The sequence below is a fragment of the Rattus rattus genome, chromosome 2 (assembly GCF_011064425.1).
Source record: "Rattus rattus isolate New Zealand chromosome 2, Rrattus_CSIRO_v1, whole genome shotgun sequence".
Lineage (NCBI taxonomy): Eukaryota > Metazoa > Chordata > Mammalia > Rodentia > Muridae > Rattus > Rattus rattus.
This window is the reverse complement of record NC_046155.1, coordinates 76,463,033-76,480,807: the sequence shown is the minus strand read 5'-3', so window position 1 is coordinate 76,480,807 and position 17,775 is coordinate 76,463,033. Positions and strand designations below refer to the sequence as shown.

The 17,775-nt window shown below is 49.9% G+C and overlaps 1 protein-coding gene across 2 annotated transcripts; it reads left to right on the top strand.

Annotated features, from left to right (window-relative positions):
- The first annotated feature begins 305 nt into the window (after positions 1 to 305).
- Positions 306 to 16,100, top strand: Kdm8 (lysine demethylase 8). Of its 2 annotated transcripts, XM_032892695.1 has the most exons (8): positions 306 to 451; positions 7,063 to 7,563; positions 8,903 to 9,069; positions 10,213 to 10,345; positions 10,740 to 10,784; positions 13,803 to 13,952; positions 14,814 to 14,906; positions 14,986 to 16,100. In XM_032892695.1, the coding sequence occupies exons 2-8, from the start codon at positions 7,072 to 7,074 to the stop codon at positions 15,148 to 15,150; spliced, it is 1,245 nt and encodes a 414-aa protein (XP_032748586.1). In that variant the 5' UTR covers positions 306 to 451; positions 7,063 to 7,071; the 3' UTR covers positions 15,151 to 16,100. The 2 variants fall into 2 exon arrangements, with proteins under 2 accessions (XP_032748586.1, XP_032748587.1); XM_032892696.1 differs by lacking the exon at positions 14,814 to 14,906.
- Positions 16,101 to 17,775: the final 1,675 nt, after the last annotated feature.

Genomic DNA, 17,775 nt, shown 5'->3' with positions numbered 1-17,775 from the left:
ACACAAAACTCGTGCTGACTCCACACAGCCTGTCTCTGCAAGGAAATCGTAGGCGAACCAGCCCTGCATGCTGTACTTGTAGGTTCAAATTATATATGTGACTTCTAAAACCATGTGGTTATTTTCTTCCACCTCAGTTTCCTACTCTGCAAAATAGGGAGAACTCATTATCTGAGTTGGAAGGATCAGGTAAAACAGCAAGTGACAAAACTGTTTTGCAAGGTATGACCCGGAAAAGAAAGCTAAAGCCGTCCAAGTCTTTGACCCGAGGAGGGCGGGGCCGAGCATTAATGGCTCGGCGCTCCTCTAGGTACCCGTCCCGATCAGCCGAGTCAGAAGTGATCGATGCTCTTAGTGTAGTCTGTGCTAAGGCCAGCCGAAGAATCTTCGCCCCGACAGAACCAGTCGTCGCCAGCGACAAGAGACACAAGCCCGTCCAAGTGCCAGAGAGGTTAGTTGGAGCACCGCGGCGCTCAGGCTGCGGGAGTTGCTCCGATTCAAAGCGCTGGCCGTGAAGGACGGATTGCGCAGGCGAGCAGGAACGGTTTCGCGCAGGCGCCGTGGGAGCGGCTCGAGAAGCCGCATGCGTAGCAGCTGTCCGCTCGGCACAAAGGGTAGGAGGGAAAGAGCCCGTGCATTATGTAATCCTCTAGGAGTGTTTTTCTTTCTTTCTTTCTTTCTTTCTTTCTTTCTTTCTTTCTTTCTTTCTTTCTTTCTTTCTTTCTTTCTTTCTTTCTTTCTTTCTTTCTTTCTTTCTTTCTTTCTTTCTTTTTAAAGCGCATGCGTGAAATTGCCGTGACCCTACTGTCGCCTTCTAGGCTTTGGTTAGTGGTTCAAGTATGGGGACAGGTTTAGTGGCGAGACCGGCCTACGTGACACCCCTGCGCCGTTTGTCGGGAAGGCATGGCTGCGGCCACTGCTCCCTATCTCCAATCTCCACCCTCCAACCGGCCAAGGTCCCCTCCGCCCCCGTAAGCAGACAGAGGTCCCCGTAAACGACCACAGTCTTAGTGGAAGTCAGGGTGTCTTCTGCCTAGGCCACTTAACCAGCCCTCCCATCCAGAGTATGCAGAAGGGCATGAGCAGCGGTTTTGCCGGTACTTAGAGGGAGGGACTGCACGTGCTTTCCCTAGAAGTTTGTTCATGCTAAATTCATCAACCCGTTTGGCAACCAAAACCAATTTCTGTAATGCGTCCCAAAAACGTGCACTTAGGAAACAAGGCTTGAGTCCATTCGGCCCCGTTCTCAGCTCCTTTGTTTTTGGTATGAGCAGCAGGAGAACTTAGTTCCTTCTTAGTTCACTTAGGAAGCCCAGGTTAGATCCTGCACCCTTTAGCTGACATCCTTTTGCAAAAAGGGTCGTTTTGTACACCAACAAATGGACCTTTGTTTAAAGATCTCTAGAATTAAGGCTACAGAGGAAAGTTGTTTTGTGCACCGGAAGGCAGAAAGAGACAGAATCTGACATTAATAGATGGATCTATTTATTTCAAACAGTGGAGGACAGACACTCCTGTGGGAAAGGGGGTGCCTGCAAGAGAAAAGGCTGGTTGGAACCCTTCATGGAGGCAGGGTGCTAGGCTTAAGGATGAGGAAATTGTTGCAGCTGTAGAGAACTACATGTGGATCTGCAGTCCCTCTTTGCTGGACTTGTCTGTTTCAAGCAGGACAGATCATCTTGGAAGACAGGCTGTCTCTACAAACATTTCTGTCTGCACTGTGATGGCTGTGACTGACTACATCTGGAATTAATCAAACCCCAAGTCACTGGGTACAATTCTGAGGGATTTGTCTTAACTAAAGCATTTTAAGTGGGCCACACCCACTTTTGCTCTTTGCCTGCTCGCCCTCACTCTTGATGGCCAGTTCATCCCTCACTGGCAGCAGTAGAGCCTACTTCTCCATGATGTGGGCATATACTGAAGAACAGCCGAGACAGCCAGCCTGGTGTTTCAAAAATCTGTCAGATGGTCCTAGGCCAGAAGGCTGAAGACTTGCTCTCACGTGTTACTAACAGGGGACTGTGCTAGTGGAAATTTGCCTCTACAACCTGTCTCAGTTCTGCAAGCCATGTTAGGCTTCCTATGTTTATAGCTATTTGGTCATTCTCAGATTTCTGACGGAGTTAAAGACTAATTAGCCTTATAGCCTACCCAAGCTAATTTACTTCGAGAAAACATAGTCGGCTAGATGATTTTTCTAATGGTAATAGTTGTGCACAGCTTATGTCTGATGAAGAAAGTTTTTTTTTTTTTAATTAAACAAAAAGGGTGATGTGTAGGATGATGTCATTATGCAGCAAGGCGGGCCCAGGTTAAGGGAAAAGTCTTAAGGAGGGAGGAGGAAGAGGAAGGAGAAAAATCTAGATGGAGACAACAGAGCAGGATGATCCAGATCCAGATGGACTGAGTCCATTTTGTCTTGTCTAGGTGGGCGGTTTAAATATTAATTGGCAGTGAATTTGTTGTGTGGATGTATTGTGGATTGGGAATTTAGCATGTAAATCTAATTGCTAAATTACACGTTTCTGGAACTTTGATTTACCGGGCTAAAGAGGACGGTGTGTGTGAAAGAAATGGCTGAGAGGTGGTTGGAGCGTGCGGATCTGGTTCTGTTGCCTGCACGGAGTAAGACTGAGCAAGGGCCTTCAGAACAAGATGTGTGTGTGTGTGTGTGTGTGTGTGTGTGTGTGTGTGTGTGTGTGTGTGTGTGTGTGTGTGTGTGTGTGTGTGTGTGTGAATCAGGCATGGTAACTTCCGTCTAGGGGACCTCGAAGAGAGGGCAGCTTAAAGGGAGACAGCCAGGAGAGAGCAGTTTGCAGACCGCGTGGTAGAGTAGCAGGCAGAGTGACCAGATCCGGCTCTCAGGAACTGATAGAAAATGTTCCTTTTTAATCTTACCACTACACTAGTGTACTGAATAAATACTGGATTCTTGGACTTTCTGTTGGTAGATAGCCACTTTAGATTAGCTGGAATATAGCCTGTCACCCACTTTAATAAATCAATCAATCAATCTCAATATCTCTCTTTCACTCTTTCTCTCTCTCTCTCTCTCTCTCTCTCTCTCTCTCTCTCTCACACACACACACACACACACACACACACACATTATCAGTTCTTTTCTTCTAGAGCAACAGTTCTCAACCTGTGAGGAGCAAATGACCCTTTCACAGGTGTCACATATCAGATATTCTACATACCAGATATCTACATTACCATTTATAATAGTAGAAAACTACAATTATGAAGTATCGACAAAATAATCTTAGGTTAGAACTAGGCACAAACCATGCCCAAGCACCTGTTTTCACAGAGATCCTTTATTAAGCAGGGAAGAAAAATTAAAGAGGCCGCTTCCTGACTCAGGCAGAAAAACAGAGGCCTTACAGGTGTAATCTTTAAGAGAAAAGGGGAGGTCTTTGTTAGAATGGGCTAGCATGTGGTGGTATATTTTGATTGGGGTATTAAGTAGGTAACCAAAGAGGGCTTTTGATTGCTGGACTCCCATACTTTGAAAGCTGGACCTTCGTGGTCGGCCTCAGGAGGAAGAGGTGGCCAAATAATGGAGTAGCTTGCTTTGGGTGGCCAGCCTCAGGAATGTGATGTAACAGTTTTTAGCAAGGCAGAGAGGATGGGAGAGAACAACAAGCCAGGTCTAACAGAGCCATGCCCACCATGCCCAAGCTGGCCAGAGTCTCTTCAGGATCTGTTTTCCTGAGCTGAGTGTGTGTGTGCATGGCTTAGCCAAGTCCTCTGTGTTAGAATCCCTTACAAGGCTGTGGTCTGAGCTGAGCTCTCACAGAAAGACTGCTCTGCATAGGGGAAAAATAGTTAAAGTGTCTGCTTTAACAGACCTATGCCCCATGCCAAGTTCTGTTGGCAGGAGTCCACATGAGTGTGGGCAGCTAAGGGCAGAGAGCCTCAGCCCCTTGCTCTCTGTTAACTACAGGCTCCTTTCATCTCTGCCACGTAGCCTTTCCAACATGGCGGCATGAGCTAACACGTACGGTTAGTAGAGAGTCAGGCTCATGTGGTCTGACCACAGGGTCACTTCCCACCACCCCTGCTTGCTTTCTATCTGGTGTCTCTTATTTTTATCTGAGCATGGTGGCTGTGAACTGAAGACGTGCCACCTCGCAGATCTGTGGGCTGGGATCGACAAAGGCCCCAGGAAAGAATCTATTTCTTTGATTTTTCACAGCTTCCATAAGTTGTCCTGAATTCCTCTCAGCTTCTAGTCATCAAAGCCAGCCACTTTGCCTTTCTGTGACCATTCTTCCGAAGTCCCAAGTCCTTCTAAATCTGATGCTAGCTCAAAACGATCTTTTTAATGTTCTACGGCCCATCTTGATGATCCAGGATAATCTCCCATTCTCAGTCACAGTAGGTAACATAATTACCATTCAGTGTTGGGACAGGCCATCCGTAGGGACTGTCATCTGTCCGGCAGCACAGACTAACGGACGTAAGAAGCAGCAGCTGAGTCTGCTAACTGGCTAAGTGTGCTTATTTTTGGCTCGGGCCATTTCCATGCGGCTCGTCCAGGCCCAGCTGCCTTCCAACCATCCCCCTTTCCATGTGGCAGCTTCCTGCCACCTAGAACTTGAAACCCCTGGAGCCTGAGAACCGCCCACTTCCACCTTTAGGAAACCTGTGGGGGGTGTGGCCAGGCATTAGTCACTGCATTCAGTCCCGTAGCACTTTGTTCTGCCCCAGTAAATTACAGCAGAAGCTTGTCTGACTGAGCCAGGAAAAAGGTAAAGGCTGTCTTTCCTGCCTGCAGGTGGTGACACACACTTTAATACCAGTACCTGTGAGGCAGAGGCTAGCAGAACTCTTGAGTTCGAGGCCAGCATGGTCTACATAGTGAATTCCAGGATGGCCAGGGATACACAGACCCTGTCTCAAAGAAAAATATATAAAGGGTATTTTTTTTCTTTTTATTCTTTTACCCCAAGCCAGGGATGAAGCCCAGGAGTAAAACTCTAGTACACAGAAGAACAAGAGTTGGCAGACTACATCTGGCACCCACTCCTTTATAAATAAAGCTTTAATGGAACACAGCCACCCCTATTTGTTTATTCTGGTTCCTGATTGGCAACGGAGACTGTGTGGCCAACAAAGCCTAACGTTTCATATTTGGCCATCTGCATTCTCTGCCAAAAACAGGATGGTCTCGTCACTCAACAGCACGGGAGGCAGAGGATGTGTCCTGCCCTATCTGGTGTTGCTGTAAGACTGTCGCACACATAGTGGGAGAGGAATAAAGAAAGGGAGTTCCTTGGCTCAATTCTGATGGCTGCAGAGTCCCAACAGCTTGGTACAGACATCTAGTGAGGGCCACCTAGCTGTGTCACCACATGGTAGAGAAGTGGCGGGGGGGGGGGCAGGGGGAGGGGCACATGCAAGGACCCAACATAAGGGTGAACCTCACTTTATAACAACCAGCCTTGTAGGAACTAGCCCACTCCTGTAAGATGGGCATTGAGCCTTCCCACAGTGGTGCCCTTTTAATGACCTAATCACTTTCCTGGCCCCATCTCTTAAATGCCCTTCCTCAGGCCCAAACTCCCTGCCCATGAACCTTGATGGATAAATCCCATGCAGCATAGCAAATGCCACAGCTGTTAGGATAGAGCAGGGCACAAAGCCATCATTGTCTGTAAGCTGCAGATCTGTTAGTGTTGGTGTAGCAATGTCTTAGTTAGGGTTTTATTGCTGTGAACAGACACCATGATCAATGCAAATTTTATAAAGGACAACATTTAACTGGGGCTGGCTTACAGGTTCAGAGGTTCAGTTCATTATCAAGGCAGGAGCATGGCAGCATCCAGGCAGGCATGGTGCAGGAGGAGCTGAGTTCTATATCTTCACCTGAAGGAAGTCAGGAACAGACTCCACATCCTAGGAGGAGCTCGGAGGAGGGTCTCCAAGCCCACCCTACAGTGACACATCTCCTCCAACAAGGCCACACCTTCTAATAGTGCCACTCTCTGGGCCAAGCATATCAAACCATCATCACATTACACTCCCTGGGCCAAGCATATGCAAACCATCACAAATGACGTTGTCCACACAACACTCTGGCTAAGCCACCAAACTACCAGAGCTGAGCATGGTCTTTCTGCTTAGGCTTTTGTGTTTGTTTCCCATTTCTGTAACAAATACCTGGGGTAAATTATAAAGAAAGGTTAGCTGGGCGATGCTAACACATGCCTTCAATCCCAGCATTTGAGGGGGCAGAGGCAGACAGATAAAAGGAAAAGGAGAGGAAGAAAAGGGAGGGAGGAAGGAAGGAAGATTTGTGTTGGCTCATGATTTTAGAATATCAGCAGGGTGCATGGCCCTGGTGCTCTAGACCTGTGACAGCTCTAGACCTTGACATCATTGTGAGAGCACAAGGCAGAGGATGTCTCTTTACCTGATGGTGACCAAGAAACGCAAGGCTGGGGTCCTAATGTGTCCAACTGTAAGGTCGTGTCTCCATGACCTTAGTTTCTCCCCCCAGGTTCTAACTCTTAAAAGGCTATGCCACGCTAAGTACCATGGTAGGCTGGGGACTAATCCTTCAACACATGGACCTTTGGGGACACAAAAACAGAGCCCTTCCTTCTGCACCTGTGGCTTTAGGCTCTAGGGAAAACAAAGTGGATATGCCCCAACCCAGCCTTGGAGAGGCAGCTCACACATGTGCTTGTAGATATATTCTGTGACAAGTGCTATAGAAGAACCCAAGGGCTGTAGACACAAACCCTGAGGAGAATTTCCTCAGACTTCACATAGGTCATTCAGGATGGGCCTGAAAGGTTGGGCAGGAGTTTGCCAGGCAGAGGAAGTATGTTGGATTCATTCTAGATAAAGACAGCACTCATCTCTATGAAAAGATATCCATCAGAGTCCACTTAGAGCCGAGCATTGTACAAGGCCCTGAAGTAGAGCAGTGACCCCAAAGGAAGGCCCTGTACCAGCGAGGCAGCGGTAGCAAAGACCTTGTTGAAGTGCACTGGTGTGAGCTACAGGGCTGTATGTGGGCTCTGATTCCTGTCTTGTTCCTCTCAGGGGCTGATCATGTCAGAGGACACTACAGAGTCCCTAGTGGGGCCCAGCACCCTCTGGAAGGACCTCAGGGCACTCCTGCCAGACACAGAGGATGAACTGAAGCTGGATCTCAGTGAGAAGGTGGACAGGAGCGTGGCTATGCTGCTACGGCAGGCTTTGGGTCTGTTCTATGAAGGCCGTTGGCAGAAGTGCCTGCAGGCCAGTGAGGCTGTCCTGGACTACTCCTGGGAAAAGCTCAACATTGGTCCCTGGCGAGATGTAGACAAGGAATGGCGCCGGGTATATTCCTTCGGCTGCCTCCTGAAGACCCTGTGCCTGTGCCAGGCACCACAGAAGGCCACTGCTGTGGCTGAAGCACTGCGGGTGTGTGACATGGGCCTGTTGATGGGGGCAGCCATCCTTGGGGACATTCTTCTCAAAGTTGCTACAGTCCTCCAGACACATCTGCTCCCTAGAAAGCAGCCTGCCTGTGGCCCTCACCAGGATCAGCCTGCTACCAAGGTGGGTCACTACTGAAAGCTGAACCATCCAGCAGCCCAACCCATCTTCTAGAAGAATCCAGTCCAATCCCAGGGCAGTGTCAGACAGGTAGCCTCTGCTAAAAGAGCATCATGTGGATTTGGGGAATTAGCAGCTGCAAAGGCAGTGCCCTTTTTAGAGGGGGAGGTGGCAGCTTTCTTTTTTTTTTTTTTTTTTTTTTTTCGGAGCTGGGGACCGAACCCAGCGTGGCAGCTTTCTTAATCTAAAAAAAGTGCTCTGAAGGAAATCCAGCATGCCTTCTCTCATCTAGTCTTGGAGAGATACCCAGTGTGTTCTGTCCCTCCAGTCCTCATGGAGGTAGGCCATGGTGTTTAAGTGTCCCATAGTTCCTTCCAAGCCTAGAGCACAGCTTACCCCGAAGGCTGCAGACACAGTCCTTACCAAGCTTCCACTGGGTGAGCCAGAGACCATTTCCTTTGGGCCTCGGTGTCCTCATCTGGAGGTTGTCAGATAAATCCTGAGCCTCAGAGAGGAGGGGCTGGGCTGTGATGGGTGCCGGCTATGGCACTCTGGACTGTTTCAAAGTATTTCTCAGTGCTTTCCTGCAGTTTTAGAATGTCCTGTTGCGTGTGACTTACGAGTAAGATAGATGTCATTAGCACTCACTCTTCAGGACTGTTGTCACCACAGTGCTCTAAGACTGTGACATGGTCAGGAAAAGGGACCTTGAGTTCATGAAAACAAACGGTATAGAGACGTTATCTACTACTGGGTGTGGTGGGCACTCTGGAATCTGAGGCGGGGGATTCTGGGTTCAAGGTCATTCCAGGCTTCCTACTGAGACCCTGTCTCAAAAACACAAAACACAGCTCCATGTAGCGGTGAACACCCTTACCCTGTGCACGTGGGCAGCAGAGGCAGGTGATGTCTGTGAGGTGGAGGCCTGCTAGACAAGTTGAGACCCTATCTCAAAACAAGACGAAGCACAGGACTGAGAAGATGCTTCAGACAAGAGCTGGTCACACACGTAGGAGCGCTGGAGTTTGATCCCTAGGACTATGTAAAAACTTGGCATGGGGGCATGTTCTTGTCAAACCATAGCTGGGGAAGTGGAGTCAGGGGGACCCCAAGGCCTTGCTACCCAGCCAGCCTCACTTGAATCAGTGAGCCCCAGGCCAGGGGGAAACCCCATTTCGGTAAGGAGGATGTGCATGGTACAGAGGAACAGCCAAGGTCCATCCTCTGCCACACACATGTGCACACAAATAACTGCCATCTGCTGTTAACGCTACCCAAGACATCCTGCCACTAACGCAGATTTCAAACAGTCGCCATCTTGCTTTGTTTATATTCTGAACAGAAGGCAAAGCATGACGCCAGCTCAACCCCTGATGTGGTATTAGATCGGGAAGTGCCCAGGCTTCGCTGCCCACCTCTGCAGCACTTCAAGAAGCATTTTCTAGTTCCTGGGAGACCTGTGATCTTGGAAGGTGTGGCTGACCACTGGCCGTGCATGAAGAAGTGGAGGTGAGTAGCCACTGTGGGGAACTCAGGTCCTTCCTCCTGAGTGTCCCCAGGACTCCTCAAAGGTCTCTTTTGGCCACTCATACATCACTGCCCCAGACCTTCAAAACCCCTTGATTGATTACAGAGGATTAATGAAGACTTTAAAGTGGGATACCCTAGGGCTCGTAAGATAGCTGCAAAAGCCTAGTGGCCTGAGTTTAAATCCCAATCCCAGGACCCACACAGGTAGAAGGAGAGAACCACAAAATTGTCTTCTGGCCTCCGCATATGACACAGTGGCATGTCTAACTTCCTGCACATGGAATAATAGTTTTTAAATTAACAAAACAGTTAACGGGCCACCCTAAGTGTGTGCAGTGGTCTAAGCTGTCACTGACGTACACTTACCCTGAGCATATCCTTGCAAGTGTCTGAGTAACAGGCTCAGAGAGCTGTTAGGTGCTCATGCAACATCTCAGAGATCCTACAGCTCTTCCTTCTCTGGGCCTGAGGCCATGACTGCAATCACCCAGGAGTGGCTCCCACTAGGATTCAGAATGAGGCCACACTAATGTTTCCTGTAAGGATTGGGGAATCCAGACATTTCACCTTCCACAGGAGTCATGTAAAAGTACCCTGAGTGCTCTGAGACAACTGTAGCTGACAGGAGCGGGTTGAGTCAGGTCGGCCTGCTGTGAGTTTGTGGAGGAAGTAGCCCCTGCTCCAGTGAGGAAGAATTCTGTGAGAGCCACAGCAGAACAGTCATGCTCCAAATGGGGGCAGGTTCTGGCATCACCTCCTTTAACAGATGGAGAACAGGGTCTCGGGAAAGGTAACTCACTGAAGGGTCCCCTACTCACCCAGGCTATCAGAGTTCAGAGTCTGCATTCATCACCTCCCCATCCCATACTGCCTTCCACTCATCCCAAGGTTTCTCAGCAGTGACAGAGGAAAGTGAGGAGTCAGCAGGATTGTGGATGGCAGAGGTGGTAAGGAGAGTCCGTGTGGTCTCAGGCATGCAGCCTCACCTCTGTATGTGAGAACAGTCGGGAGAGCAAAGGCAACAGTCGTCTCCACCTCATGAGGCTTTGCATGAAGAGAACAAAGGAAACCATTCCTAGATGTCCTAGATGCATGCTGACACTATGGTGACATTTTTTGTAGTCTACAGTACATCCAGGAGATTGCTGGCTGCCGCACTGTCCCCGTGGAAGTGGGTTCAAGATACACAGATGAAGACTGGTCCCAGACTCTCATGACAGTCGATGAGTTCATCCACAAATACATTCTGAGCGAGGTATATGCAAGTCACTGTGTAACCGATGCTCAGTGTGACTGAACTTAAGGCACGCCGTGTTCACCTCAGCACGGTTTTTAAACAGTTTCTAATGAAAAGCAGCAGCACTTGGCTGTGCGCTACTCCTGCATTCTTTCCCTAAAGGAGAAGCTGCAGGGGCTGGTGGCCCAGTCAGAGCAGAGCTGCTTCCCAGGCCCTACGTCTCCTGCTTCAGCTCTGTCCTGCCTGGGAGGTCACTGACCACATCAGACCCCAGGGTGGGGAAGGGGTCACACGGGACAGTGGTGGGTGGGGCCAGGGCCAAGACTCAGCATCCAGCTAAGCAACAGGGCCATCAAGAGACGCTTGACACAAACTAACCGATGGTCACCTCTGTCTTTCTCCTCTGGGTCAGGCAAAGGATGTCGGGTACCTTGCTCAACACCAGCTGTTCGACCAGGTGAGTCTGGGACCGTGTTCCTGCCCTGCTCCTCTGCTCCCAGGAAACACAATGGCTATCTTCTGGTGCTACGCTTTGGAGCAAGGGTCTCACTGATTACCACAGGTAGCAGTGTGAGGAACTGCCAGGCTTGAGAGATCGAGTACGCTGAGGCGGGGGCCCAGTTTGGATCTTCAGGATGACCTGTCAAAGACTTAACAGTGCAGCTTGGCTGAGCTGGAGTGGGATTGGGTAGGAGAGTATTCCCGTTAAGAAACATCCCAGCCCCAAAGCTTTAGGAAATTGTGGAGACCACCAGCTGGGAGGTTATACTCAGAGTGGGAGAGCCAGGTGTTAGGCCTAAAAGGCCAGACAGAATTCTGGATTTAATCTGGAAATGATGGGTTCGGTGAGGCTCCTGATGAGCAAGAAGTCTTCCTGGAGATCCCCAGCAGTGTTAGAAATAAATGCATGTTTTCTGGACAGAGCAGGTACTGCTGCCCAGAGTACCCTTAGGGGCAGATTACCTGCCCCTCCTGGTGTTCACCCACTGCCACCCAACACATCATCCGGCAGGTATGACCATCACTGTGGGAAAACAGACTGTGCATTGGCAGCTACACTGCCTTTCCATTGTGAGCTGCCTGTACCTGGGTGGGGTGCACACACCTTGAGTCTAAGCACTTAGAGGCTGAGCTGCTAAGGAGTCCTTCCAAGCTGGCTGGTTAAGATGCTGAGACTGTGGCAGAGGCCCATCCTGACCCAGGCTAGAAGGCAAAGCTGCTGTTATCTTTAGGGTGAGGCAGACAGTGTACAGCTATCCCCAGGCAGATTGGCTGCCCCTCCGCACTCATCTTTCCCTGTTGTTCTGAGCACCTCAAAGAGGCGTTTGAGCAACCATGTGTCCTGGAGACAGGGCACGGCTGTTTCTAGGACCTCTGTGCCTATAGACACAGCTTGGGCTATTGACAAGTGCTTGCCAGGAACCCTGCACCAACTTTCCTCCCAGTGCAGGGTCTCAGAAGCCTCTGGCCACTGCCTTGGACTTGTCAATAATCATATCTGTGGAGCACGTGTTTTCTGATATCTAGCCAACCAATCACCCTTCAGAATTCCCAATGACATCATCAGGAACCAATCAGAGTTACGCTCAGTATCCAGGGGCAAGGCTTAGTGCCATTCAATCAAAGCAGTAATGTGGTATGGGTAGGAGCCTGGGGTTCTAGCCACATTGGATTGTGGCCTATCTAGTTTGACTCACTTGCTAATAAGACCCAAATCCTTCCTCATCACTAATTTGCTTCTGAGAACCTGCTTTAGTCCCCTGGTGGACTTGGTCCCAAGGTTCTCTTTTCTGGCTTCTGAACACTGTTCAAGAAACTACTTTCTCAGAGTAAGTTTAGTACAAAACCTACTTTACCAGTCTTTGTAGTAATTTATTTAAAATATACCAGTTGTGATCTCACTGGTAGTAATTTTTTGAAAATAATCCTCCAGATATCTGATAAATACCTAGTACATTGGACTTTGGGGGATTTTTTTTTTTTTTTTTTTAAATAAGATCTGTGTCACCATGCTTACCTCCTGGGTCATGCTTGTCATGCTCCTGCCTTAGCTTTCCAAGAGCCGAAATGGGGCAGGGGGACTTTGTTTTTTTTGTTTGTTTTGTTTTGTTTGTGGTGGTGGTGGTGGTAACTTAACTCTTGCCTGGTGTGGTGACTCATGCCTTAATGCCAGCAGAGGCAGATGGAGTTCTGTGAGTTTAAGGCCACCCTAGTCTATGTGGTGAGATCCAGGCCAGCAAGAGCTACAAAGTGAGCCCATCTCAAAACAAAAGAAAATATTACTCATTAGTAAATGACAGTATTAACACCTTTTTTTAAAAAGTATAATGCAACAATACCAAGTTTCTAAAATGGAAATATCTATATAATGTAGAAACAAATATGAAGCAAGGTTGCAATTCGTCTCCATTGTGTCTGTTAAGATTTCTACTTAGTAGATATGAACTGAGCTGGGTAGGACGGCACATACATGCAGTGTCTGTACTTGGGAGGCTGAAGGAAGAGGTAAGAAATAGAAAATCTGTCTGAAAACTAAACAAGAAGTGCATCTAGGAGTGTGTGCATCTAGGGGTGTGTGCATCTAGGGGTGTGTGCATCTAGGGGTGTGTGCATCTAGGAGGGTGTGCAGATCGAGGTGTGTGCACATAGGGGGGTGTGAGGATGTAGGTGTGTGGAGATCGGGGGGGGTGCAGATGTAGGTGGGTGTGCATCTAGGGGTGTGTGCATCTAGGGGTGTGTGCATCTAGGAGGTGTGTGCATCTAGGGGTCTGTGCATCTAGGAGTCTGTGCATCTAGGGGTATGCATCTAGGAGTCTGTGCATCTAGGAGGGTGTGCATCTAGGGGTGTGTGCATCTGGGAGGTGTGCATCTAGGGGTGTGCATCTAGGGGTGTGTGCATCTAGGGTGTGCATCTAGGGTCTGTGCATCTGGGAGGTGTGCATCTAGGGGTGTGTGCATCTAGAAGTGTGTGCATCTAGGGGTGTGTGCATCTAGGGGTCTGTGCATCTGGGAGGGTGTGCATCTAGGGGTGTGTGCATCTGGGAGGGTGTGCATCTAGGGATGTGTGCATCTAGGAGTGTGTGCATCTAGGGGTGTGTGCATCTAGGGGTGTGTGCATCTAGGGGTGTGTGCATCTAGGGGTGTGTGCATCTAGGGGTGTGTGCATCTAGGGGTGTGTGCATCTAGTGGGCATGTGTGCATCTAGGGGTGTGTGCATCTAGGGGTGTGTGCATCTAGGGGTGTGTGCATCTAGGAGGGTGTGCATCTAGGAGTGTGTGCATCTAGGAGGGTGTGCATCTAGGAGGGTGTGCATCTAGGGGTCTGTGCATCTAGGAGGGTATGCATCTAGGAGTCTGTGCATCTAGGAGGGTGTGCATCTAGGAGGGTGTGCATCTAGGTGTCAAGCAGTCAGATGTCAGCTGGGCCCTGGCTGGCACACCTAGCCCTGGCCTCTGCTTTCTGCCCCTATCCTCAGATCCCAGAGTTGAAGCAGGACATCAGCATCCCCGATTACTGTTGCCTGGGCAATGGAGAAGAGGAAGAGATCACTATCAATGCCTGGTTTGGTCCCCAAGGAACCATCTCCCCATTGCATCAGGACCCCCAGCAGAACTTCCTGGTCCAGGTAGGAATTGCTGCTAGGAGTAAGGAGCTTGACATGGTAAATACTCATCCTAGCACTTGGGAGGTTCAAGGCCATCCTCAGCATATAGCCAGTTCAGGGCAAGCCTGGGCTACATGACACCTGGTCACAAAAGGGGAGGAGAGGGAAAAGCAAAGGGAGTGAAAGGAATATAGACAAAAAACAAAACAGTCCTGAGGCCCTGGGATAGGGCTTCTTCCAGGTCAAGGCTGCATCCAAGTGGGATTTCTCCAGGGCCAGATGGGAGAGCTCTTGGGTGAAGGTCTAGCACGTTCTAGTGCCTGCCAACCTCCCCACTTCTACTGTCAGCTATACCTGTGGGTAAGGACTGATGGAACAGGCCTCTCAGCCACTGATAGATGTTTCCAGAGACTCAGACCAGTTTGTCACAAGGGAAACAGCACACACCCACTGCTGTAAAATCTTGTCACGGGCTCAACTGCTAGAAACTTAGAACATTCTTGAAGAGCACTGGGCCAGCCCTGATATGCAGCTCAGTAGTAGCTAAGAGCCAGGTCCAGAGGGCCCACTGCCTTCCATAGCACCAGCTGTCACCTTAGTCAACTCAGACAATTCACTATTCCTCTGTGCCACAAATCCTCACAGCCAAGGCAAGGAGGAAACCCCTGAGATTAAGCCAGGTCAACACACACAGTGCTGGGCTGAGCTTAGCTACATGTAGAACACTGATCTTTAAGGTACCTGAAGGTAAGCACTCAGAATGTCAGACCATGTGGAGGGGCAAGGCAACAGAAAACAGACCACAGAAAGGCCTGGTCCACAGGCCTGCAGTCAGTGGGTCCCACAGCTCCACCTGAAGCTAATGGGCCTTCTCCCCCTTAGGTGTTAGGAAGGAAGTACATCCGGCTGTATTCTCCGCAAGAGTCTGAGGCAGTGTACCCTCACGAGACACACATTCTTCATAACACCAGCCAGGTGGGCATACGGGAAATCAGGGTGTCATGGTACCTTCTGTCTCTACAGACCAGCAGATGACTTCTGTTGCTTTCTGCAGGTTGATGTGGAAAACCCCGACCTAGAGAAGTTCCCCAAGTTCACTGAGGCCCCGTTTCTGTCCTGCATTCTGTCCCCAGGAGACACCCTCTTTATACCTGCTAAGTACTGGCATTACGTGCGCTCCCTGGACCTGAGCTTCTCTGTCAGCTTCTGGTGGTCATAGCAAAGGCCGGAGTGGAAAGGACCCTCCAGGAAGACACCTTATCCAAAAGCAGTGAACCCAGTGACAGTGTTAGCCCTGGATGCTGCTAGACTCCAGCAGTCCTGCTCCACAATCAGTATCTGTTAGGATGTCACAGAGCTGCTGTGTAACCATGTGACATGTGTGTGGCCCAGCTGCTGTGTGTACCCACGTGATGTGTGTGTACCTAGGCGATCCAGATTATGGATGCTTCTTTTCCTTGTAACTGCTGGGCTGAGTATCTGCCTTGCTGTTGGGGTGCCTGAGTGCCACTGGCAAGCTGCTCAGAGGAGACAGAGCACAGTCTGTAATAGGGGTCCCTCAGTCCATGTTTCCTTGGGTGTGTTTTCTCAGGTGGGAAACGGCAAGGTCTGGGGCGGCTGCTGTTCCCAGTTTTCTGTGTACCCAGGTGTCGCCAGACCCTTACCACTAGGAGTTGGAAACAGAGGTCCTTGGGTCCATGTTTCACCTCAGGGCATTTATGCAGCAGGCTGGAAGGGGCAGGCAGAGCCTGGGATGGTGACAGAACTGGTTTGGTTCTGAGTGAGTGGCAGGAATAAGGAGGGGCTGGGAGCGAAGTCTTCTCTGGGAGATACAGGCCAGCCCTTTACGAGGAAGCCCCTCCCCTCAGGCAGTCCTTGATGAAGAGATGGTCCTTGCTCGGTCCAACTGCTTTGTTAGATGGCGGGTTTGAATACACACCTTACTCAGGGCGAACCGGGGATTGCATACTTGTGGGAAGGAGTGCAAGGGAACCTCGTTTGGCTGAACACTTGGGGCCTAGCTAGATACTTTATTAGCATGAGAACTCCAGTCTGAGCCTATTCAACCTTACCCGTTCTTCTGTTTGGTGGCACAGTCACTTGGTCCATATGTAATTTAAAATTTCTTCAATAACAATAAAATATATGTTCTTAAGTAAAAGACAAAAAGAAACATTTCTTTAACCAAACTCCCCTGCTGCCTGTGGGTAGGGCAGGCAACAAAAGAGGCATTGGGAAAGGAGGAGTAGGAGCGTGGAAGCTGGGAAGGAAACACTCCCATCTGTGGACTCTTGCGGGAAGTACTAAAGGAGACAGAGCCATGTTGCACACAGGAGGCTGGCTCAGAGAAACAGCAGAGTGCAGTCGGGACCTCTGCTGAGCTGGTAGCTGGCAGGAGTGAGTCTCAAGGCCAAAGGGCCTGCGCAGTGCGTGGGATGGGGCTGGCAGTACAGGCTGAGGTGTTTACAGTGTATGGGCTCAGCTTGGATAGACAGGCCTGGGTTGTTAGTGATAAAACCTATCTTCAACTGGCTTATGTAAAACCTGGGGGTCCTACAGCTCTGGGCCCCTGTTCCCTGGTTCCCCTCCTCCACCTCTGGTCTCTCCTTGGTTTCACTGTTTTCCCTTTTCTGGAAGTGGGATGAGAACAGTTTTGACTCTATCTCCCTCCCCATCTCTTGACCCCCAGTATCAACTGTTGGTCCTTGCAGTTCAAACCAAGAATCAGGCCTCAGGGATGGCTGATGATTGACGGCTCAGCTCACCCCACATGACAAGAAGGTGATCAGGCCAAGGAATCTGAACTTGTTCACTCTGTCTGGGAGAGCAAAGCATCAGAATATTCTGCCCTTTTATAGACAGCTAGCTTTGGCAGGGAGGGATGTATTGCAGGCTGCAGTAGCCAGATGCCCGCCCACCGGGCAAGTAGGTGGCAAGGGCTTTAGAGGCTGGCAGCCTGTCGGGCACAGTTTACAGTTAATCTCACCTGGACAGTTTACTAGAACCAGTGCTGCTGGGTGAGGCAGAGAGTAGGAAAGCCAGCTTGTGTAACCTGAGGAGCAGCCACACATCCCCAGGGGCTCGAGCACTGGCATACTCCGTGTACAAGGCTCACCTGTGTGGCCTGGCCTTTACAGCATCACCATGACCGCTGACAGGCTCCATACTCTCCTGAGCAGCAGACGCTCATCATCAGGTGGTGGGGGAGCGTGAAATGGCTCTACCTATGTGCAGGTCCCAAGAACCTGCCTGCAGGGCTCCCTTCTTACTCAGGAGGGTGGACTCTCAAGTTGGCTTAGAACCACAGTGCCACAGGAAAAGAGCAAGTGTGGGATAAACCATCCCATCACTCATAGCACACGGGATCTGCTCCACACTATGGCCCTGGGCAAGGCACGGGAAACGTGGCACTCGGCCACATGGGCTTCTTGTTCTCCCAGTGTTGGACACGCCATGGAATAGGGATCAGCAAGACCAAACTATGACAAACAGAACCAAGCACATGTATGACACAAAGAGTAACAGGACAGGGCAACACGGAGGGCTCGGGGACACGTTGGGTGGCTGACATTGGAAGGCAAAATGATGAGGAACAGAGCAGGATATCAGACTGGGTTAGGACCCACTATCAACAGCAGGGGCAGCAGCCTGTCCTGGTTGGTTTTTCTGTTTAGCTGGATTTTTTTTTTTTTTCTGTCAACTTGACACAAGCTAGTCATCTGGGAAGAAGAAATTCAACTGAGAAAAACACCTCCGTCACACTGCCCTAGAGGCAAGTCTGTGGGGCATGCTGTGGATTAATGATGGATGCAGGAGGGCCCAGACCACTGTAAGTGGTGCCAGC

Bases quoted from the DNA above. Each gene is read 5' to 3' on its own strand.
- Kdm8 (XM_032892695.1), top strand. From the start codon at position 7,072: ATGTCAGAGGACACTACAGAGTCCCTAGTGGGGCCCAGCACCCTCTGG. The intron at 10,785-13,802 runs GTGAGTCTGGGA...CCCTATCCTCAG, and splicing joins AACACCAGCTGTTCGACCAG to ATCCCAGAGTTGAAGCAGGA. The intron at 13,953-14,813 runs GTAGGAATTGCT...TCTCCCCCTTAG, and splicing joins AGCAGAACTTCCTGGTCCAG to GTGTTAGGAAGGAAGTACAT.